The following is a 24340-nucleotide window of genomic DNA, read 5'->3' as shown; positions in this document are numbered from 1 at the left end:
AGACAAATTAAAATGTTCAATTGTGAAATCGAAGTGAAAAGCAATTGACGTGTTGTCCACCGACAAAGACACGAGTCGTGACCTTTTTAAATTAGTTCTTTATTTATATATATTTATTCATCTCAGTTTGGTTGATATTCTTTTTAATCATTGTTGTTGCACTTTAGTATTTTTGTACTCAACAATAAATGAACATAAACAAAAAGAAAAGAGACAAAAATGAACTGATAGAAAACAGAATGAACCTAAGAAACAGGAGCAGAGCAGAAGGGAGGTTTGGGGGGGGGGGGGTGGAAGAGCTGAGAAGGAAACAAGGGGGGGGGGGGGGTCTGAAGGTGTGTGTGTGAACCATTACTCATTCACACGAGCTTCACTTAAGAGTTTCTGTCCTGCCGCGGGGACAACAGACACGCAGTGTCCTCCGTGTCTGCCCGGCTTGTCCTCTCCTTCAGGTGAACCCGCGAGGGGGGGGGGGGGGGGGGGGGTCTGAAAGCCGGAGGACGAAGCGGAAACAAACTCCTTCCGGCCCAAAGAGACGCCCGCTCCGGCTCCGAGGAAGAAATCGGAAAAAACAATAATCTCATGACTCCGTCCTGCTTCAGAGACACTAAAGCGGCTTCCTATTGCTCTGAAGGGGAGCGCGTGTTGGCGGAGGGTGCTGATGATGATGATGAAGGCCTCGGGGTGTACGCGGCGTGTGAAAAGTCAACCGCTGCAGCCGGGATGGGGTGGGGGGGGGGTGTGTGTTATTGTATATGGGAGAATAAATAGAGGGTCCCAGGAATTGAAACGTATTCCTCTGCCGCCGACATCGTCGTCAGTCATGAGACAGAGAGAGGATGGAGAGAGAGAGAGTTGCCACAGCAACCGGTCCAGCAAGGAGAGGGGCCGTCACAGCGGATGGGAGGTGCAGAGAGGAGGAGGAGGAGGATTGTCCGTTTCCACACTCGGGATGTGTTTAGGATGATATGTCAGCTATATTACAAGTTACTCCCTCAGTTGTTGTTTTTCTTCTTGTATCAAGTCTCTGTAGCACCCGAACCGACCCAAAGACCACAGCCTGACCCTGTATACACGCCCCCCCCCCTAACAGAAAGCAGGCCCAACATTAACAAGAACAACAGTCACAACATTGAATTAAAATGATACTTTTTAAAGCAACACAAAATAATTACTCTCCTCTTATTCAAGTGTCTCGATATAATAAAATATTAAAACAAATAAGAACAATCTTTTTTTACGAGACAGAAAGAGCTCCGTTTCTCTTCTCTGTCGTTTGGCTAGAAATCTCAAGATTAAAAAAAAAAAAAAAAACTAACAAAGAAAGAAAATACTTTGAAGACATTCAAAAATACAAATGATAAACAATACTAATATAAAAAAGCCTCCCCAACATCTAAAAATCAAACAAAGCAACAGAAATTGCAATAGCGTCTATACATGGCATCACTGTACAAGGAAAGGAGCAAATGTCTGGTAAAAACTACCCACAATGCAATACACTGCCACTGACAAGGGGAGGGAGGAAGGAGCAAAGAGGTCACCGGTCAATGGGGGAGGGAGGAGGTGGGAAGAGATAGCTGGAACCGAAAGTGCAGAATTACTTAAGTAATCAAAGAACAATGTTGACTTGCAACACAGAACTGTTTGTCCTTTACTGATGATAATAATAATAATATTCATTATAATAAAACCTCTTTTACAGAAAGAACAAAAAGAGTAACAATATCGACTAATATAATGCCTACGTGGACATTAGCCGTAAAAATGAATTGTAAAAGAAAATGAAAAGAAGGAGAATGGATGCCGGAGCAGAGGAGGAAACACTGAGAGAGCTGGTTTGTCCTGTGCGATGTCACTGAGCTCCGTCTTTGGAAGGAGCGCCTTTTTTGTTGTTGTTGCCCAGCATGACCCAAAAACACCTGCCGCCCGGCCCAAAAAGGGGGGGGGTGGGGGGGTCGCCACGGCCGAGATCTCAGCCCGCTGTGGAATGATCTGCTGCGACAGGGCAGCAGGAGAGAGGGGGGGGGTCCTCTCGCAAAAACACGTACACCCTCGCACGCACACACACACACACACACACACACACACACAAAATGTGAATACTTTGGGTTTGTGGCAGCAGTGTGTGTGTGTGTGTGTGTGTGTGTTTTATTTCATTGGACTTTATGCTTTTAATGCGTTGGTCGATGAGGCACATGATGAAGTACGCCAGCCGATAATAGGAGACAAAGTGTTTGTGGGGGCTAGGTCAGGGCCGAAGTTGGGCGTGTTGGCAGGCGAGGGCGTGTGTGTATCTGTGTGTGTGTGTGTGGGGGGGGTCACAGAGAGGGAGGAGGGGAACCCCGATGACTGGAGGAGTAACGAGAAGCCAACCTGCGGCAACAAATGCTGGATGTCTGTGCACCAAATGCTGGCACTTTGACCGTTGCAATCTTGAGTGACCCCCCCCCCCCCCCCCCCTCCCCTTCACCACCTCCAATGTCTGCCTCCACCCACACTCCCCCTCTCTTGCCCCTCCCGAGGAGAGATGGAGACTGACGGATGCACGTGGAGCGCCCCCGGTCGGGCAGGGAACGGCGGTGTGTCGTGATGCTGCTCAGGATGGCTGACGTGGGCTGCTGCTCACAGGAGACCTCGCCCCCCCCCCCCCCCCCCCCGTCCTAAAGGCAAAGGAGCACCAGGTCAGATCTGGAAACAGCCACGTTTATTTTGAGACATAATAAAAAGACTGAATACAAACAAATCACATAAAAGCCGATCTATTTGTGCGTACCTGTGCTAGACCCCGGCCTGCTCCATGCTGTACTGCAGGTCGGGGGGCTTGTAGCTGAGGAGCATGTCACTGGTGCAGGAGGAGGGGTAGCAGGCCGGCGCATGGAGCTCCTCCTCCACGTCACACGCTGCACGAGGACACACACACACACACACACACACACCCACCCCGTTAGCCGATACGGAAACACGGTTTGTCAAAGTGCCCCCCGGGCGAGTTCTGCCACTGACCCGACTCTCCCCGCTGGTGCAGCTGCTGGCTTCCCGTCAGCGACGTCTGGCTGAGGATGTCCGACATGCGAGCCGAGCTCAGCGCCTTCCCGGCCAGCAGGCTCATCCCCGACATGGGCTCCGCCTGGTCCTGCACACAAAGGCCAACGGCCGCTTTAGACGGGAGGCGAGAACAGAGACCTCGAGCAGTTGGGTGACTGAGGTTCATTCGGTCGTGCAAACATTCTCCGATTCAAACCCAGCCAACATCGACACGCCATCGCACGCGTTCACGCCTCACTCACGTAGGCGTCGTCACAGGTCTGGATGGTGTGGTGGCGCTGTAGCTGTCCACGGGACCTATAGGCGTCGCCCTGGGGAGCTGCTGAGTAGCCCACGCCGTTGTGGTCGGGCACCTCCATGGCCTGCCCTTGGGGCCGGCAGTCCACATGCTCCGGTTCTGCCGGGAAGGACGCGGACAGTGAACGCACCGCAGGGGGGGGGGGGGGGGCGGCGTGAAAGAGCGCCACGTGACGCGCCTTACCTCTCGCTGCCGGAACGTTCCTGGTGTAGCCGCCGTGCCTGTGCGTAGGGGAGTTGTAGGGCGGGGTGCCTCCGAGGGGGGGCCCCAACAGCTCGTGAGCTTCCGCCGCCTTGGCCAGCAGGCCGTCGTGCTGGTGGGGGTAGCCCGGCGGTGCCTCGTCCTCCTCCATGCTCTCCGAGTGCGGTAGGCCGGGGCAGGGCGCCTGGGCCGGGTGCTGCTGCGGCGGGGGCTGGACCTCGGGGGGCCGGATCTGGAGGAGGTGGTGATAGTGTTGCCCCCCGGCGGCGCTCTGCTCCAGGCTCTCCCCCTGGTTCAGCTGGCGGAGGATCAGCATCTCTTCGTACTCTTGGGCCGCGCCGCTGGGCAGGGCGGGGGTCGACGGGCACGGCCGGGGGCTCTGCCTCTTGAGCAGGGCCGCCAGGTCCTGGGGCGGCAGCCTGGGGTCGGCGTGGCCCGTTAGAGAGTGGCGGGGCGACAGGAGGCCCTGCAGGGTCGGGGTGACGTGATGCTGTGGGGGGCGGTACTCAAAAGGAGTCGGGGACAGCAGGGCCTGCTGTAGTGTGGAGGGGGGGCCGTAGGTGGCGGAGCCCACCGCCCCGCTCTGGTACTCCTCCAGGCCCGGCACGTTGAGGGAGGTCCCCTGCAGGTAGTGGCTGTACGGGCCGAGCACCCGGGCGGCGGCGTCGCCGGCGTAGAGGTGGGGGTTAAAGTGAGCTTGGTCGTAAGCCGATGTGAAGCGCCCGAGGCTGCGACTGGAAGAGAGGAAGTGGGGGGGGGGGGGCGGGGGGGGGTTCAGTCACATGCTCCAAACACCTCTACCATCATCCATCAGAAATCACTGCACAGAGACAAACAGGTTGGGCTCGGGTCCAAAAGGGCACATTTGGAGAGGTCCCTGGTTACGGGGAACTATTTCACAGACTACTTCATCTGCTGGGTCCTCTACGACATACTTCCAACACGTTTGGGTCTATTCACTCACCCAGCTACACCGAGGTGGAGAACGTGATGATGAGGATGATGATGTCATAATTACCTCAAAAGCAACTGAGCAACGGTATTACTGACTAAAGTTGCCAAAATAGAATTTGTAGATGAGTGCACATGGGGGGGAAAAACGTCAGAGAAAAAAGTGAGACAAGAAAATGATGAACATGAAAACGCAACAAACAAAGTTTGTTCAAAGCGGCGAAGTCATGGAGAGAAAAAAAAAAAAAAAACTCCACCATCAGCAGGCGGGACGGGTGAGGTCACCTGTGCGTCTCGGCGTTGTCCGCGCTCAGCTGCTTCCCGAGGACCCGGTGCCCCGGCGTGGACAAAAAGCCGCCCTGCCTCTGCGCCGCGCCGCCCAGCTCCACCTCTTGAACCTGAATGGTCACCTGCACAACGTCAACATTCGTTAGCGACGGAGACCGTTCGCCACCAGGGAGACCGTCCACCTTCAGAGAGACTTCACCTGCTGTTGTTGAGGCACGCCCTGCACCAACGCTACGCTGGGGCGGGGAGACGCTGCTTGCTGATTGGTCGGTAGAGAGGCTCGAGGAGGCGGGCTGCCGCTCTGGCCTTGGTAGAGTGCAGGAGCCCCGTGCTGGTACTGCACTGGTGAGGGGCCTCCTGCAGGGAGGGAGGGAGGGAGGGAGGGAGGGAGGGAGGGAGGGAGGGAGGGAGGGAGGGAGGTCGTGAGAGCTCAACGTTTACAGGTCGTTGACGCCTTCCTGTTAGCAGGTCTCGCCGGATTGTCGGGCTTGTGATGATCGCTGGTTATTGTGCGCTCGATGAACGACGTGTTTGCTCACCGGCGGGCCCCTCTTCACACATTGCCCCCCCCCCCCCCAATCAGTCGGCATGAACTAGGCCATCTGTACTTTACGACACAATGCAGAGAAGAACGAGAGCGGCCCTACTCACCGTGCCCTTGCATCATGCCTGCAGAGCAAGGCGGGGGGCTCTGGTTGGGCTGTCTGAAGAGGTGGTTGCTGGGATGCGTCGGCGGGGGGCTGGGGGGCTGGATGCGCAACCTGAGGGAGAGAAATGACGCAACTCTTTCGGTCGATAGCACTGCGCCACACTATCAAGTTCATTGTTCGCCGCTCAATAGCTGATGAGTAATGTGTGTGTGTGTGTGTGTGTGTGTGTGTGCACACACTCACCTCTGGAGCTGGTGGGTTAGGTGGCTGGGCTGGCTCTCTCCGTGGCCTAATGACAGACTCTGCAGGTGAGGAGAAATGGAATTAGACCCGACGCGCCGATAGAAGTGGATTTGCTGGTAGTGGGGCTGGTGAGGAGAGGGAGACTTTCTCTCCCCCCCCCCCCTGCACGAGGCGGCGTCTACATACCTGGATTTGCTGGTGGAGGATCTGTTGCTCTTGCTGGTAGAGGATGTGCTGCTGCTGCGTGTGCTCCTGGAACCGCTCGTCCTGCTGGGCAGCGTACATTTTCTGGAGCTGCTCGCACTCCTGTTTGGAAACATGGACGAGCGCCCCCCCCCCCTTAAATTATTAAATACCGTTATTGGAATAACAAAAACGTCACAGCAGGACTAGATGTTATATCTGTAACCGTTTTTAATCACATGTTGCCTACGGTACTTTCGAGGTCCATTCATTTCATTTGATCGTACCGGAGGATTAAACTCTTCCACTGTACGAACCCTCCGCACACGTGACACGCAAATCCCCAGCGTGTCACCGCGCCAGCATGTATCCACCCCCCCCCCACCCCCACACCGTAAGGCGAGCTAATCCTATTGTGGTGCCACTGGAGAATTATGGGATGTCACAGGAAGCAGCTCGATGGTTTTTCCTCAAACGCTGTACGTTGTGCGTGAAGGGAACAGGTCCCAAGAAAGTCAAACTTCGGACACCACATCATTAGGAACGGGGGGGGCGACTGGTCACCTCCACTCTGGATTTACCTCCAGTTCTGACTTTTCAGATGACTCTGATGGCTCCAATACGTTGCCCAGCCGCGACCCAAATCGAGGAACATTCTCAACCTCTCAAATTTATTCAAAATCAAGTTCATAAGCTGAATTTAATTATCCTAAAAACCCAATGTCTCCCCCCATATCAGAATGGTTTGACCCAACCTGGCACACGCTGCTGAAAACATGGACAAGCCGGCAAAAAAAACCAACACGCTGCTGCATTAAAAAAGTCCCTTCAAAATAAAATCACAGGATGAGTTTTTTTGTGATATATATACATTTTTTTAATTCTAATTTTTATTTTGCCATGCAAAGGCCCGGGACCGCGACCATCACTGATCTATGGAGGAGTAGGTGCGGTGTACCTGTTTGAGTTGCTTAATGAGGCTGCTCTCTAGATGAGCCTTGAAGGCCTGGATGGTGGCGGCGCCGTCAGAAAAGCGCCTGACGGGTGAGAAGCGCTCCATGGGGAGATGAAGGGTGTTACAGTCCTTATAGCTGGATCTGAGGAGGGGACCACAGGGAGGAGACACAGATATGCGTGTACGCACACACACACACACACGTGACAGATAAACACACACACACACACACATTCAGTCACACAGAAACAGGACACATGAGAAGCTTGAGCTTTTCAAACATGCACAAAATATTTCAAGTTATATGACCGATATATTGTGTAGATCAGGCGTCATTAAAAGGTCTCGCTCTGATTGTAAAAGAAACTTCAGAGAACGACATCAGAAATAAAACGACAAAGAAACATATTTAGGCTAAATGAGTGTTTCGCCTTGGCCAGCCGAAATGAAATAAATAAATATTCAGCTTACCCATGACCCACCACTGCCTGCCATTATAAATGCACATTTAATGTACGTAACGTAATGTCAACTCTTCTCCTACATTAAAATTTCCCCAAACTTTTTTATTCTTTCTTTAAGCCAACACTTTCTGCAGTACGTGTGCAGCCCACCAGAGGTCTCCATGCGGACCCCCGCCCCTCGGTGGGGTTAACAGCGGGTGTTACACATTAAGAAAATTCCCCAAAACTGATGCGTCAAATGAACGCGGAAGCGATCCATAAATGGTTTCCTCCATGTGATCAATTGTGAGAAAAGAAGGGGAGTAAGGTCATGAAGGAGAGTTTTACTTTGAGGAGGGACTGTAGAACGACACATTGTCCCAGAAGTCAATAAAGACAATTTCAGAATAAAACGTGTGAGTTGATCATGAGTGGACCAAAGGGTCGGGCACATCATATACATACCAACGTCAATGGAAACGCCTCTAAGGGCCACACTTCCAGCGATGGGACATACAAAAGGGAGGCTTCACAACGGTTTTCTCACTAAGATCTCTAAGCTCCGCACACACACACACAAACGTTTGGCATCAATGGCAAGGGGGTGGGGGGGGGGGGGGGGCGGGTTAGCTACTGTTCATTGCCTAGTTAAAAGCACATCAACGACTGCGAGGTGGCATACAGACGTCCAGCACATCACAGCATCTGCTCGCCCACAACAATGACCAACGATCCAACAGCGTTCCCTCTACGAAGCCACGACGTAGTCACCAGCTTTCTGCCAAAGCGTCCAGACGCAAAACACTTTCTAAAGATCACACAACACAAGACATAGGACTCCTATTGGACACCTGGAGGAAGTGATTTGGCTTTGCGGGGGTTTCTCAAAACAAAGACTAATACGCTAAATCCAAACCGGTCAAATACCTGCTCCTTCCAGGTTCACCAGGAAGAAAAAGTGGAGGTTAGCTGGTGATATGCAACCACCACCCGCCCCCACCCTCCCCCCAAAACTATTGACAAAAAACATACTTCTGCTGTGGAAGGTGCATCCTCACCAATTTTTGTGTGCATGTGGGTGTGTGCGAGATCAGCTGTGCGTGTGTGTGAGAGATATTGATGAAGACGGGGTTAATATGCCCCTCATTTAATGCGTGTGTGTGTGTATGTGCATATACAGCTCGGCGCGGGTGTTTCCCCTCACCGGGTGTGTGTGTCGGGGGCCCAGCCCCCCCTCTGCCGGGGGCCCTGGGGCCGCTGTGACTCTGCCGAGGGCTCGCCATGCGAAGTGCTCGTGAGCGCGTGCGTCGTGTGCCGCTTGGAGCGGTTCGCCAGGTACCTGGGCCGCAGGGAGGGGGGGGGGGGGGGGGGAGGACGGGGGTGAGGGTGGGAGACAGGAAGCAGCGCTGGTCAGCTCTCTGTCTTCATTGGCTAATGGAAACAGGGTGGGGGGGGGGTGCAGCCCCTTTCCACCTCTGCCAATGGTTGCCATTATTCATATCATATTAGCCAATCAGAAAGACATTAGATATAATTACACCATAGATGGAAGTTATTGCTTATGGGTATCCCACAACCCCCAGCTTCCAATTTAAGGATTGGATGTCTTTTTAGGGGGAATGAGAAGGGGGGGGGGCGGTTTGCAAGCCTCAGAGTTAGCAAAGCTGTGTGAAAAAGAGTGAGAGAGTCCAGAGACTAATTTGGTGCTTACTGAAAGAGAGAGAAAGAAGCTCTTGGTTTGGGTGGCGGATCGAGTTTGGAAGTGTGGCAGAAGGCACTTGCGCAATGGAGAAAGGCAGAGAGATGGCGTGAGCACCACAGCGTGAGAGCGGCCACCTCCCGCAGGGACAAAGCAGTGCAGCCAGGAGGCACTCGCTCCCAGCAACCCAGGACACCAGCGAAGTCTACAGAGGGTGCTGTCTACAGAAGGTGCTGTCTGAGGAGGACCGCCCGGGAAAGCCCAACATCCCACCTCCTCCCGCTTTATCATTTCAGTTCCTTCCATGCCAAAGCTCTTATTTTGAAAAGGCTTTCTGCATGACATGTGTCCATAACCTCTGCTTTGTCATATTTGTTTGGTGTATCCTTTTTTTATTTTCATTAAAGGTTATTCAACACCTACCTCGTCCTCTTAATTCTATAAGATGTCGTGCATGTCTCCAGCCTGATGCATCTTAGGCCTTTATGTGGTTTGTTTCCTCAGAGGCTGAGGACGTAAACCAGTTTTTACTTCAACTGGAACATTAGTTGTCAAATGAAGTGCTTAGAGCTTAACATGTGAATCCGACTAAATAAAGTGACTATTGAGAATCAACCACCCGGTCGTCGGGGTAACGGGCCCTCCAGAGTATCCACTTTAGACAGCACCTCTGTACAGTGTACCCCTTCACCAAAAAGCGCCATCGTGGCTTACCTCTGTACGGCCTCTTGGTCGGGCTCTCCGTCCGAACCCTCCTCATCCACCGGAGCGACTGCGGGGATCGGGTGCTGAGAGAAGGGCAAAGAATTCACGGGTTAGGGACTCCCGTTTTCTACGGGGGGGTGGGAGGGGAGAACCGATAAATCGGCCCAGCGCGGAGACGCAGATCCTCACCGGGCTGGCAACAAGCGGCGAGGGCCCCCGGGGCCTCTTGAGGAGCTGAGCGTGTAGTTGGATGTTGGCCCCGCCGTCGGAAGCCCTTCGACCGAGAGGCCCCATGCCGTTGAGCAGCTGCAGGGTGGGGGGCTGCAGCAAGGACTGCTCCTGGTAAGTCGGTAGATTTGGGGGGGGAGAAAAATCCAAACAGGAGTTGTGGGGGCGGTTTGTGCATATTAACTGGTGACTTTAAGAAAAAAAAAAAAGAAAAGAAAAAAAAGCCCACGTCCAAGCGGAACCCATCGGATTGTACCTTGTACTCCAGCTGCTGTGTGGGCTGCAAGCTCTGTGCGGGCATATGAGCGTGCATTTGGCCCATGGTGGGGACCAGCGGGGGGAAAGGGGGCTGGGGAACCGCACCGCGAGGGAAACCTGGCGGCAGCTTCTGGAGGTCCTCCTGCATCTCCGTCCTGCGGTGGAACAGGGGACAACGGCAGGACAGTCAAAGGCGTCACGTATGAGGTAACCGGCTCATGGACAACGTCCGTCCGACGTCACACGTTTACGTAAAGCAGTCACTTGAATAACAGTAAATGTCTTCTTTGGGATGTGATATTTTTAAAAGGCAATCTTAAATAACCCCCAGCATTTCACGAGATTTTTTTTTAAAAGAACGAGCGGCTTTTGCTGCTTTCAACCTGACAGCAGAAACACTCCAAATAATTCCTCTGACAAAATAAATGATCGGTGCATATGTTTGATCCTAAACAGGGGAGGGACACAATTTGCCCAAAAAAGAAGCAGACAGACAAATGATGGACGATGAGGAACAGTAACAGTTACTACCGGAGATTACGCAACAGCCAGCGAAAAGTATAAGAGCAAAAGGACTACTTGTGATTGCCCAGCAAACACAGATGGGAGAGTTCTACCTTTGGTCTGGTACTCCCACGGTGTGCCGCCTCATGGACAGATAGCGAGCCATGGCCTCGGGGGACGGCTCCTCCCCTTCATCGCTGTCCAGCGCCATGTTGCCGTCCGGCTGTGCAGCAAACACACAAACATGTTTTTGATCGCTTTGGAAAGGCCCCCTTTGTAGTGTGTGCATCGACGTATCAAACCATCAGTGACAACTTAAGATGGTTTAAAGTCCAATATGTAGGAGCTGGCCTTTTTTTATCACGCAGGAGGCATTGCCATGGCGACGCGGCGGTCAATGGACTTACCTCAACGATCTGGTTCTCTGGGTTGATGAGCTGGACGTGTGGAACGGTCATGCTAACGGGATTACCCTGCGGATCCGTCTGCTGGTCACGCACGCACGCGCACACACACACACACACACACACAGGTTGTGTGAGGATTATGCTAATACACTAGCAATCTTGTTAGTGTAGTGGGATTTAGTGAATGTGGGTTAAAGCAATCAACTCCAATCAGTGGACAAGGAAGCGCCTTCAACAGGGGCGCTACGCGCCAAGCTCTCAGATACTTAAAGACGAGGCTTTCAGGAAAATGACAATGAGGGAACACTGTGACGCAAGACGGATCAGAACTGGCTTTACTGTGGTGAGTCCGACCGACAGTGACTTACCTGCACGCTGTTAAGAGGATAGCTGATGGAGCGCGGTGTGGGCGGAGCAACACGCAGAGTCTTGTGTTTCTTGAGGCGGTCGGCCAGCAAACTGTAGATGGCGCTGTAGTGATCGTATGCATCTGTTTGTAGGGACTAGAGAAGAAAAGGCAGAATAAAAATCGATATTTAAACTGAAACAAGAGAGATTTAACATCAGCTACGCATTTAGGGCTGCGCGGTATACCGGTAGAAGATCACCTTACGGTATGATTTTTATTTATTAAGTCTGTCAGGCCTCTGGTGGCAACACCAGCAGCCACAACAAGCTAACAAGCTAACAAGCTAACACGCTGCCTGGCCAGCGAGAGGCCAACAGCTGATCGGCTATCTGGCGGCCCTTTTGGGGGGTCAATGAATTAATGCGTTTACTTCAAAAAGCAATACCGTCACATACCGGGATACCGTCAGAATCTCTCTTAATACCGTGGTGTGGATTTCTGGCCATACCGTGCAGCCCTATACGCACTAGTGTCCCACCTGAAGTGTGCGCTCTCGATCCAGGCCCATCTCGCACATGGCTATCAGAACCTGCTCATTGATGAGCTCGACCTCCCTCTCCGTCTTCACCTGCTCACACTCCGCTATCAACTGGAGGGGGGGGGCAGGGGGAGTTAATAGTGTAGTGAATGTGCAAAAAAAGAAGTACAATGCTACACACACACACACACACACACACACGCGTTCGTTAACGCCCTCGCCTGCAAGGAGCCTCACCCTGTCGAAGTCCGGGTCCGGATCTCCTAGTCTCATCCACTTGTTCTTACAGATCTGCTCCATGGTCAACCGTCTGCTGGGCTCCAGCACCAACATGTGTCTGATCAGGTACTCACAGTCTGCAGAGACACACAGAGGCCACGCGGAACCCATTACAAAAGGAAAAGATAGAAACGTGATCACATGCAGCTATTTAAGAGAAGATCAATTTGGGTGCAATTGTGGTGCGTTTGATTTATGTTCAGGAAGTCCATCAATACTGAAAGCATAATGTGGTTCTTTTGCCCTTTAAAAGAGTAATACCCCACTCCAAGTCTGTTATTCAAATACTCAACGCAGGCTTTATCTCTGTTATACTATTCTTTCCTTAAGGAAGGAAGTATTTAACAGCCACAGAATATTCGGAACCATAATTGGCCTCAGGAGCGTTTTCAGGGAACATCGACACTTTATTCCCACCTGGAATGTCTGGTTGGAGGGGGTTTGCATTAGTTACTAACCACTGGGGGCGCTGTGGAGCCACGTCCCTGTGAGTGGACCCTTGAGCAAGGATGCGAACGGTGGACACACACACACACACACACACACACACACACACACGGACAACTCGCACCCTGCGTTGTGCGTCGCTGGCTGTAACTGCACACGGATACAAATGGTGCACCATACGAAGGGTCTCACGACGAGTAAAAGACGCACTCGGCAGGTTTCCTGTTTCTCTTGGCACCGTCTCGTAACAGACAACAACCATCAACACACAGACTGTGCACCATTAATCACCACCGTGGTGCAAAATGAACGGATTCGAAGCCAACGACCTTCTGCGCAGATGGCCGTTTGGTTCGGTCCGGAGGGAGGGAGGGAGGGAGGAGACACGAGAGGATGGAAGCAAGGCCCGGAGTCCTACCTGTGGACATGAAGAAGGGGATGCGGAACTTGCCGCTGAGGACGCGCGCGCGCAGGTTCTGCAGAGTGCTGCCGTCGAAAGGCAGGGCGCCGCACACCAACACGTACAACACCACACCTAAGCTCTGCAGAGAGAGAGAGAGAGACCAGTGAGCGCGGCGCGCACCAGTAGGGCCATCAACCAGCAACAAATAACCCCCAACGCGCCTTTGCATGATCCAACGTTCAGAGGGGGGGGGGGGGGGGGGTCGCGTTCGACTCACCCATATGTCGACTTTCGGCCCGTCGTACTCCTTGCCCTCGAAGAGCTCTGGCGCGGCGTAGGGAGGGCTGCCGCACCACGTCTTCAACAGCTGTCCTCGAGCAAACAGGTTGCTGAATCCAAAATCTGAGCAGGGGGGGAGGGGGGGGCGAGAGGCGAGGGTTTTACTGGGCCTCGTCACTCCACTCGCGATGGAAGAAAAACACCAAAAAAGAAAATAACGCCCCGGGAAGGGGAGCACGTGTTGCCACTCGCCTTCGCCCACTCACCGAAACAGCCCGAAACCACCGATGCGTAGTTCCCCACCCTGACATTCGCGGCACACACACACACCTGCGATTTTGATGTTGAGGTTGTGGTCCAGCAGCAGGTTCTCCGCCTTCAGGTCTCTGTGGACGATGTTGCGGCAGTGACAGAAATGGACCGCTGCCACAATCTGTTTGAACTTCTTCCTGCCGTCCTTTTCCGCCATGCGGCCATGAGCCACCAGGTGGTCTGCGCACACACACACACAGGTCAGAGGTTTAGGGTTACTTTGTTGTGAATATGCAAATGGAAATAAGGATCCTTTTCTGATTGGGTGGAGGAATGGGACGTAGGGATGAGACAATGGACGAGAGGAAGTTGAAGATCCACGTTTATTGAAATGGAGAAATTAATACAGGCAGTGTAAACAAAAACAATTTTTAAAAAAAGGACAAAAACATTCATTAGCTTTTCACTTACTTTGAAGAGCAGTGTGTACTTTGACGTTGGCTTAAAAACCTAATTCAACAGGACAATTAAACTGTAAAGCAGCGGGAGAGGCGATGATTAAGGCGGGAACTCCCTTACCGAATATCTCTCCCCCGCTGGCGTACTCCGTTACCAGATAGATCATCCGCTCCGTCTCCATCACCTGAGGACACAAACTAATGATAACAACCAGGAGGAGCCGGCCCTCTGACAGGCGGAGCCCACGTTGGGCAACAGGAGTCTGCAGCGTTTGGCACACTCACACACACACAGGTTGTTCTTCTGGGTTTGTAACCTTATGGTTGAAATGCACTTATTGTAAGTCGCTTTGGATGAAATCAGCCAAAAGCCATTTAATGTAAATAGAACAGCCCAGGTGTAAGATGTGTGATGTGACTTTGTCTACTCAGTCAAGGGAGATGGGGGGGGGGGGGTACCTGGTAGAGGCGGATGATGTGGGGGTGCTTCAGCAGCTTCATGATTTGCACCTCTCTGAAAATCTTCTTCAGGTTCTCGTCGTCCAGCTGGGTCTTATCCACTATTTTAATAGCCACCTGGAGACGGAGAGAGAAGAAGAGGGATGGAGAGAGGGGAGGGTGGGGGGGGGTTTGAAAGAAAGATGAGAGGTTGAAGGGAGAGTGAGAGACAAAACAAAGTTACTTAAACCTCGCCATTTGTGGGGTGTTAAAAATACATTCATATTTAAGTGTACTGTGACCCATTAACGGTCGAACACACAAAAAACAACAACAAAAACAACAACGAGCGGGACGGCCGTCCCTTCAGCGGAGGAGTTGCCAAACTGCGCCGTCACACGCGGTGCTTTCCCTGGATTCCGAGCCTGTTTGGATAAGCTGACCCCCGGCCGTGACCCCTGGACGGCGAGTCCCGGCCGTTGCGTAACGGGCCGAGCCGGACACAATGGCTGCGGCGGGGCGGACGGTGACGCCGTGCGACAGCAGCTCAGAGCTGCCACTTAGAGACGGATAGACGGCTTTAATGACTTAATCAGGCGGCTCTAACGAGGCGGTCAAAAAAAAAAAAAACAACAACAACAACAACATAGCTCCTCTTCCAAAAATAGGAGTATAGTCAGAATGCGTGTGAAAAAATGGAAAGTATGCACTCTGCGTTAACACACACACACACACACACACACACGTTAAGGTCTGTTTGGTGCCATCGTGAGCTCTCCCTTTCCTGATAAGAGACATGAAGAAGGCCGCCTGAAGCCTGGCAAAGGGGGGGACTTCCTGCTGCAGACAGGAAGGGGAAGTGAGGGAGAGCGCAGAGGAGGCCTCCGAGTCGGACAAAGTCACATCCAAAGGTGGCATGAATCCAGATCGGTGTCTAGCTTCCTTTACAAAGGAAATCGCACAATTGTGGAAAATGTCTATCGGTAGATTTCCCCACTGCGGCTGGTTCACCTCAAGCGAACGATGTTTTAAATCACACAAAGATAACTTCATGCAGCCTGCGGGGTTGACGGCTTTTCTCTGAACCCGACAGGCTCTGCCAAATGTACCAGTTATCATCGATTCAGAAAAGGCTTTTATTGGAGGTTTTTCCACCTGAAGCGTTGACGGCCTGTGATCACAGGTTATGTCACCAACCTCAAACAGAATGAGAGAAATACAGAATTATTTCTATAACTTTTTGTGTTTGTGTAAGAGCGTCGTGGTTATACAGCTTCGTGCTCGTCCAAATATGGGTTTTAAAATGCCCCCCCCCCCCTAAAAAAGCAATGAGGCACACTTTTGGGAGATAAAACGTTTGGACTTTTGGAACAAAAACCTGAGCGGCGCGTTGGCTCGCTGTGCTGTAGCTGCTGGGTGCCATTTTAATCAAATAATGTTTGTGTGTGTCTGTGTATTATTTTAAGCTCTCAAAATCTATTCTTTGCTCATTCTACATCTCAAGGGGGGGGGGGGCTGGGTTCCACGGTTTAGCGCCAGGACGTAGTCTGCATGCGCCTTAGTGTCCGCGCTGCCTTTCTACGGCGCATTGGCCTCGATGGATTTAGAATTTTCCATCAAAAAGCTCTGGGCGTAAACACACGCGCGCCAGCCCTTCCGATCACATGACAGCGACCTCAACACGGAGCAGCGGGTGCAACACAACCGTCCACTCAGCTTCCTTTGAGGCATAAAGATGACGTGTGAAGCATTTGGGGGAACCTGTTGGCAGAAATGGAATAGTTTATGTTTTCTCTTGTATGAAAAGAATGGAGTTACTTCAAAATGAGCCGATTACATCCACGTCACCAAATGGGAAACAGCAAACAGGGTGGCTTTTCTTAAGCCTCAGATGTAGAAATGAGGACTAGTGCACATCCCTAATTGGTTCCAGTTCGAATCCCGACCTCTTTGGATGGAGAATCACCTGTGGCAACAGGCGAGAGGAGGCTTCTGGGAAGTTGCTGCTGCAATCGGAAGATTCTCTCAAACTTATGTTTTATAAAGGCTTTATTACAAAAAACATTTTACTAACGAAGGCCTTTTATTCAAATAACCACTGTTTCAACATCCACGCAGGCAGTGCAGTTAGCTTGTTGTCTTTATTATGCGTGTATTTTGTTTGTGCTTCCTCAATCAAATCACAGCTAAATCTGTACATTTTGGGTTCATCCCCGAGTGATAATAAACCAGCAGTCTTTTTACACGATAGGACAGAATAATAGAACGTTATGATCCTGGACAAGCTGCAGTAGTGATCATGTCATGTCTTCCCGGGTTCATCTTTTTTTCCACGGCAAAATGGCCTGGAAACGCTGATAAACACAACAATGTTTGTAGAAACAGAATTATTGTTCAACATCACATGATGGAAAAAAGGTCCAAATCTGACTGACACAGAAAGGCTTGTTAGTCTATATTTCCAATTCTAGGATCAGCTCGTCACAATAAATCCACAATGATTCATTGCGGATAGCAACGTCACTTTTTAGCTACATTTACTGGACAAACCAGCAAGTGTGTAGAAGTAACAATCTGAATATCATAAAAGGACATTGACACAGTACGCCCTGGTCGATATATTTTTCATCCTGATGAAACACATTTGTTTTGTGCTATTTCAATAAAAAAAAACAAGGAGTCCTAAAATGAAAAAACAGAAGCGGCCAGGAAAAATATTTCTAACAGCATTAAAGGTTAAATAAGATTATTCAAAGATGCTCACACAGTCTTACAGCCATCTTTAGGTCTGACATTAACATCCGTGACTCAATAACGAGGCTAATCCCGGGGAAAGAATCGGGTCTATGGTGTAACGTCTACATGCTCATCCGTGCACGCACACACACACACACACACACACACACACACACACACACACACACACACACACACACACACACACACACACACAATGACATGTCTGAGGTTAACCTTCATCAGCAGGTCACACGGATAACACCTCCAATGCTCAGGCTTAAGCCGCGTCACGCGGGCAAAACGAAAACGGGCCACATGAGCACACGCGAGTTCTGCAAACGCGGTCGTTTGCGGCGGCCGCTCGTTATCGAGCTCAGACTGCAGGCGCCTTGGTGAAGTCACAGAGACATCACACAGCGGGTCAGCACTATGACTGCACACGCCGAGATGAAAGGCGCACGGGCGGCATGAGTCAGCGCGGCGCCTTCCAGCGTGCTGTGTGCTCGGGAGAGTTTGTGTGTGGAAATGACTCAGTTGAGAGTAGGGGAGAGCGGGGCATGTTGTCTCACGGGTAAGTTGTCACACTCGTCATAACTCCAACACTAGAGGGGCCATCTCAAAAATCAAATAGCCACTTTGTGTGACTTCTTCTTCTATAGTCAACTTCTAGTTCACATGTGGTCAAGGTCACTCTAATCTGAGGTTAGCACAATTTTCTTATTTTTCTGCTTAAAAGTAAAAAAATTGCACTTTACATTTTATGCAATACAACATTGTTATAAATGAATGTTAAAAATAATGATTTTGCACAAAATAGGAGACATTTTCGAGTCTTTTGATACCTTAGCTAAAGTAGTAAGTTAAGCTAACCTTGAGATGTAGCCAACATTAACACACATGTCAGTGTGGGGCAAGTTGTCTCACTGACTTTGGGGCAAGTCGTCACATGTGACAATTTGCCCCTGTACAAATAAACACATTGAACATTCTCAAAAAAATGTGATATTAGGCTAATTTATTTGTAATTGCTATAATGTTTTTGAAGGCTGGAAGTAAGGAGCAAAGGAACCTAACCCTAAGCCAGCAAAGGAAGAAAACGACGCAAATCAGCAATTCTTACTGACACGCCAGTGAAGCAGCAACTAGAAATAGAAAAGAATAAGGATCACTCTCTCAAAAAGCTGTTCCAAAAGAAAGGGAAGCAACAGGGGCAGTCGAAATCTGGACCTACAAAGAACAAGGCAGATAAAAAAAAGAAAAAACCAAGAGTCATCAGATGACGAAGAGTGCTTCTGCCTAGTCTGTGTTGAGCCATTTTCTAACAGTCGTCCAAAGGAGACCTGGGTGAAATGTGTTAAATGCAACAATTGGGCATGTGCTGATTGTACCTCCGGCCAGGCAATTTATGTGTGCCAGAATTGTGACTCTGAAGATGAGTCTGATTAGTCAGATATAGGGAATCTGTTTTGTTCAGAGGTTAAGTTAATCAAGTTATCTCCAGCAAAGTTAAGTGGTGCATTGTTTGGATTTGAATAATTGTTTTTCCAGATTCTCCAGGGACATTAGTTTATGTTTCTAGTTCTGGTTTGAAATAAAATAAAATAAAATAAAAAAAATCTATATTCACAATTAAGTAGTTGTGCTCATTTTTAGATAATCTATTGTGACAACATACCCCCCCGATGGGGCAAGTTGTCTCAAGTGCACTCTCTCTATTCTACAGTATACAACTCTACAATCAGATAAGATATGAAAATGTTATGAATACAACATATGTGCCCAAGACTTCCTTCCTTCATTTGGTATGACATTTATACCATTGTGTTGTATGGTGCTCAGTAAATGTTAGACAGTGTGAAAAGTGTGACAACATGCCCCGCTCTCCCCTACAGAAGTGGGGACGCGCTACGGCGTGAAGACGATGGACATCTCACACTGATCTGCCATTTGCCGATTGTTTTTAGCGCTCGTTTTCCGTAGCAGAGTCCTGAGCACAACCAGTTAGCTCAACTACTGACGCTGTTGTATTCGCAAATCGAGCTAATAAACTCAGTCTTTTGGAGCATGAACAATACAGGGGTTTCCCCCCCCCCCCCAAATGCAGAGGCAGGTTTTGGATTTATAAAAAAACCCAAAGTGTCTGACACAACAGCACAAGAAAGTGGTAGACTCCGGATGGTCAACATTCCGATCATCGGAGTGAACGTTGAATCTACAAGAGGAAACCCGCGGCCGGATACCCGCACCGACATTATTTAAAAAAGGCAAGAATCTCTTCATACACATCAATAAAGAATTGGTTAATATTTATACTCCTCTGAGAGAGGCTGATGGAAATGGAATTAATAACTCAGCCAAAGGCCGGGCGGTACTGTCGAGAATCTGCGGTTGAGGGGCGGTACCGCCATCATCGCTATGGAAACCAGCCTTCAAGGCAGCACGTTTTCTCCAACTAACAAGCCGTGGCAACTCAATCTGACAACATGCGTTGCTGTGGATGATGACGATGATGATGATTGCGGTACCAGCGGTTACAGGAGGGAGGGGCACAAACAGATGATGAAGAGGATCATACTGACAAAGCTTACACTTTCCTCCCTCACATCATGTGACAAAGAGGACGAGGGAGAGTCTTTTGAACCTCGCTGGCAGCGGATTCACTCAGAAAGGCGTCAGAAGACGACTAGGAGGCAGAAATCAGAGCCTTTGTTACATTATTCGCCCAAATGAAATAGCATTTGTGTGTGCGTGTCTTTGAGCATCAGTGAGGGGATGACGCATGATCTCAAGAGTTCATTTGTTACATTTGGGCCCGTTACCTAACGCTTGGCGCCCTGCCTGCCCCCTCTTCCTCCTGCTCATCTTCCTCCTCCTCCTCCTCCTCTTGCCGTAAGAAGACACTGAAGGTGAGGGGAGGGGAGATGGCAGGAAGAGGAAGAAAGACCCGGCCGGGCGCCGCCTGTGGGCCCGGCGAGACGGAGCGTGTTCCTAAGGTGACCGGCGGCGCACACGGGCACCGACCACGACTCACACCGTCAAGGACCTACACAAAAAGTGTGTCATTAAAGGGGCTTATCGCACATGACACACATTGACTCAGGTCATGATACACTACGTGCATACATGTCACGTGTGCATTACTGAAGTCATGTCAAGCATCTTTTGTTGCAGACACGAATGTCGAATTACTTGAACAACAGAACAATAGTATCCCTATTGATGTATTGAATAAATATAAATGACTCAATGGCACAATATTTCTGTAATTGGTTATGATAATCAAAGTTTACTGTTTTTTTGTAGTGTGAAATGAACACTGTGTTGTATTTTAGCAATTGGTCAGATCCAGATTACATTAAGTTACATTTCTTGTAATTTATGGTCTTCAATGTATGTATAATTACGCCCCCCCCTCCCCCTCTGCAGGATGACTAAAGTAACTATTTACATAGTGTGTAGATTATTATGCACGAAATATGAAACGTTTGCTCGTGAAAAAGTTGTGTGCATGTAGAATCAAATTAGCATTGCATCTTATTTACCAACATGTATCACTGATCTGATCTATTTCATTTAATAATATTTAATAAGTGTGCTCACATTTTCCCACTGCTTGGAAGCAACCACAATATTCGGGTAGGTGGCTGTTTTTGCTAAATTTAATTTAAAGATAATAAAATAGTTGTACGTTTTGGTGCAACATATTTATATACATATCAAAACCATTGATGCTTTGGTCTATCGAGTCTCCAAATATCCATATAGCAGTATTAGGGACTATAGAGTTCATGGTATAACTTGGAGCTACCAGAGAACACACGTCCTTTGTTGAAAGGTCACAAGCAATAAAGTTTAGAGAGATGGAAAAAAAAAGAAGAAACGTGCATCAAGCCCTCAGCAAAGTGTGGCCCAACTGCCTCCAGCCCAGCGTATGTGGGAGTGTGTAAACACTTCTGTTTTGACTTCCACTTCACTAGCGGCCCCTTTGTCTGGAGGAGATGAACTTTCACTATTGCGACATCCAGGTGCACCACAGCAGCGACCAGCCCAACGGCTTCTGTTAGCAAGCACACACACAGACAGCCCCCTCAAGAATTTGCAAAACCCACTGTTTAAAATGGTATCGGGGGTAAGAAAGTCTAAACAAATTGCCTGTTGAATGTTTTGGACTCAACAAAAAAACAACTATGAGCCAACGAGGCGTAACAAAGTATGAATAACCAGGTGCGCTCGTGTGCGGCTGCACCGCAGGACGCCGTTCGAGCTGCACCCAACAACCGGACTGGTCAGCGTTTCTCATTGGATGGTTAGAGCCACGAGGCACGTGGAAGAGGGCTCCAAAGCACATCGTCATACCCATAGTGATGATGATGATTTCACAGGCGTGTGAAACCAGGCGTTCGTGAGCATCCTGGGTTCACGTTGGTGAAAATCAGGAGCCGAGTGCTTAACAAGACACCCAACAAAGGAGTCTCTTTCACTCTGTGGTCCACCGTCATAATGTCCTCTGCCTGTCTCTCAAACGCTGGACAGAAACACACACACACACACACACACACACACACACTCAGAGTAAAGCCTCATAAGCAGCTGATTAACCGATTAACACTACAACATTGCTTCTGTCCTTGTATTGCTCTCGTGAAGACCGAACGCCGCCGCTCGCGCAAATAACTCGTCTATCAACACACCGGGAGACCTTTCAGGACGTCTGCCGCTGCGTTAACACGCAAACACTACATGGCACTCACTGACCCGAGTTTATTTTGGCCTCGTGGAGCCAAGCGGGAGGTTCTCAGGGTCTATGCGGAGCAAAGCACCCAAATGACTGGCGTCTGCTCGCCCGTGTGCATGTCAACAAGAGGAGAGAAGTGAAGCTGCACAGTCAGCGGGCCCGCGGCGCACCTTTATTTGTGCCATCCGAAATTAAGGGCTCTTCTTCGTCAGGGGGGGGCCAAAAAGAAAAATGACACCGCACGAGCTGAGAGTGTAGGCTTAAAGCTGCCCCCCCCCCCGTTTGCCCTGAGTGTGTCGAACAAACAAGGATGTGCGTCCTCATCACAATATGTCAAATGTCAAATGTCACCAGACTACACACATGGTCCAGAGTAGAAGTCTGCAAGATGGAAATCGGCAGAAATGTTAAAGATGCAGCTTTCTTTGCTCTTTTTTTCTTCTTCTTCTTTTTGATGCACACACACTGGGGCTTTTCCCGATTAGAGCCATTTCACCCTTTTGGACTCACACGAACACGCCAGCCGAGAAGAGGCTGCCAAAATAGCGAGAGTGAAATTCCCAGAAGGCTCGCAGGCAAACACAGCCACGGTCAAACTCGACTTAAAGTTCACAAACCCTAACGTGACCTAAGGCCCGTGTAACATGTTGCATACGAGTGACGCGCACGTGCCACTGCGTGATTTTGTCGGAAAAAAATGGTACAGTACATTTTTGAACAGCATACTTGGAACTGGAACTAACGCAACGTCATCCAGCGTGAAGAAGCTTCATCTTAAACGCTAAACGTTATTCTCAGCATCTCCCACAGTCGCCTCCAAAGAGTTTTCAGAGTGGCGCTTTTACGTAACGTTAGATTTCTACACACACACACACACAAAAAAAGAGTTACACGACTCGTCCAAACCACGAACTAACAAGCTCGGAAGTTCGCTGCTGATTTAACGTCACCCCACCCGCAGGTTAGATAACTGTGAACCTTGTGTGTTGGCGTGAGGTGAAAGATTTCTGCGTGTAGCCGAGCAGCTAATTAGCTGTTAGGCTAAGCTAGCTAACGTTACTACAGTGGGAACATTCGGAGTCTCCTCTTCTTCATCTCGGTAAATACCCTTCCCTCCGTCCTCTGCGCTTTGCCACACGTTAACCCCGGGCCTGTCGGGCTTTTCCGTAAATAACACAGCTAGATAATGCACGTGAAGTCCTAAAAAAAAGGCGAGCGTGTCTGAATCCAGCAGTTAGAAGGTGTCGAACGGGAGGAGCTACCCCCCCCCCCCCCCCCCCACCACCACCTCCTCTCTACCTACACCGAGCAGCGGTGTCACCAAAGCGGGCTGGCCGCTGGGTCTCCTGAGCCCAAAAGAAGGCCCCAGCGTCATCCCGAGCAACGTTAGCCTTACATGGTGGGGGGAAAAAAGCGTGGAATTAAACAATGACAGGTCGTCACTGTGCACCTCTAAGGCTCGGACACGAGTCGCCTTACCTTCGCTTTGGTAATGATGTGTGTGGCTAGTTTGACAACCGCGAAATTTCCCTTGCCGATGGTCCGCTCGATTTCGTAGTGGCCCACCCGGGCTGGGGGGGGCCTGGTGACCGAAGTATGGCCAGGACTGGCGATGCACCCGGGGGCCGTGCCGGTGCGACTGGGGTGGTTGATGCCGGAGGACGGCTGGGCTCGGTTCTGGGAGCCCATGCCCGCGTGGGTCGGTCGGGCAGTGTGCGTAATCCCGGCCGCAGCGGACCCAGCAGCACCTCCGCTTGACACGGCCGCCATCTTCTCGCCTCTCTGCGGGAACAACAAGCAGCTTGCGCAGCGCGCATCGCGGGCACGCCCCCGCCCTGCGTCATTTTACGTTGGAACGCTCCTCCGCAGCGCCCTCTCCGGGTTGTAACCACGGCAACGATCGGCGTAACAAATGACTTCATCCACAGCAAACGTACTGGGGTTGCCCGGGCGACGAAGAAGTGCGCAATCAAGCCCCGGTTCCCATGATTCAGTGATTCTCTGCGAGCTGCCGCACTACAATCAGACGGGTCCACGAGACCTTAAATGTGTATATATACAATGTCTGAGTTGAGGAAATCAGACAATATGAATATTTTAACCGAGGATTCATTCACACCAGTTTGCACGAGCATGAGTATATCCATTCAAGAGTGTTGAATACATTTAAAATTTGTCCGTTTGCTTTTACCGCTGATTCGCCTCTATTGGCAGTAGAGGACGGTTTACCTCCGCGGAGTGATTCGGGGGCTACAATAACATTGGCTGCAGTTTTAGTAACACAATACACGTTCTTTACATTCGTTTTCGCTATGACTAAAAAGTATATACGCTTTTCTCAATTATTATGAATGCGTGTAAT

The 24340-nt window shown here is 50.3% G+C and overlaps 1 protein-coding gene across 3 annotated transcripts; it reads right to left on the bottom strand.

Moving 5' to 3' along the window:
- Positions 1 to 83: 83 nt before the first annotated feature.
- sik3 (SIK family kinase 3) lies at positions 84 to 23810 on the bottom strand. Of its 3 annotated transcripts, none has more exons than XM_037460452.2 (26): positions 23458 to 23810; positions 14526 to 14642; positions 14188 to 14251; positions 13687 to 13848; positions 13355 to 13479; positions 13093 to 13216; positions 12186 to 12304; positions 11949 to 12059; positions 11430 to 11564; positions 11062 to 11142; positions 10768 to 10877; positions 10149 to 10305; positions 9854 to 10003; positions 9674 to 9747; positions 8465 to 8599; positions 6821 to 6959; positions 5866 to 5985; positions 5680 to 5738; positions 5438 to 5547; positions 4986 to 5143; positions 4784 to 4908; positions 3530 to 4281; positions 3291 to 3445; positions 3007 to 3136; positions 2777 to 2903; positions 84 to 2663 (listed from the first exon to the last, which is right to left on the bottom strand). In XM_037460452.2, the coding sequence occupies exons 1-25, from the start codon at positions 23746 to 23748 to the stop codon at positions 2782 to 2784; spliced, it is 3825 nt and encodes a 1274-aa protein (XP_037316349.2). In that variant the 5' UTR covers positions 23749 to 23810; the 3' UTR covers positions 84 to 2663; positions 2777 to 2781. The 3 variants fall into 3 exon arrangements, with proteins under 3 accessions (XP_037316349.2, XP_037316358.2, XP_037316367.2); XM_037460461.2 differs by having other exon boundaries at positions 11062 to 11139; positions 23458 to 23809; XM_037460470.2 differs by lacking the exon at positions 8465 to 8599.
- Between the last annotated feature and the right edge of the window lie 530 nt (positions 23811 to 24340).

This window comes from Pungitius pungitius, chromosome 3 (assembly GCF_949316345.1).
Source record: "Pungitius pungitius chromosome 3, fPunPun2.1, whole genome shotgun sequence".
Lineage (NCBI taxonomy): Eukaryota > Metazoa > Chordata > Actinopteri > Perciformes > Gasterosteidae > Pungitius > Pungitius pungitius.
This window is presented reverse-complemented; position numbering and strand designations above follow the sequence as displayed.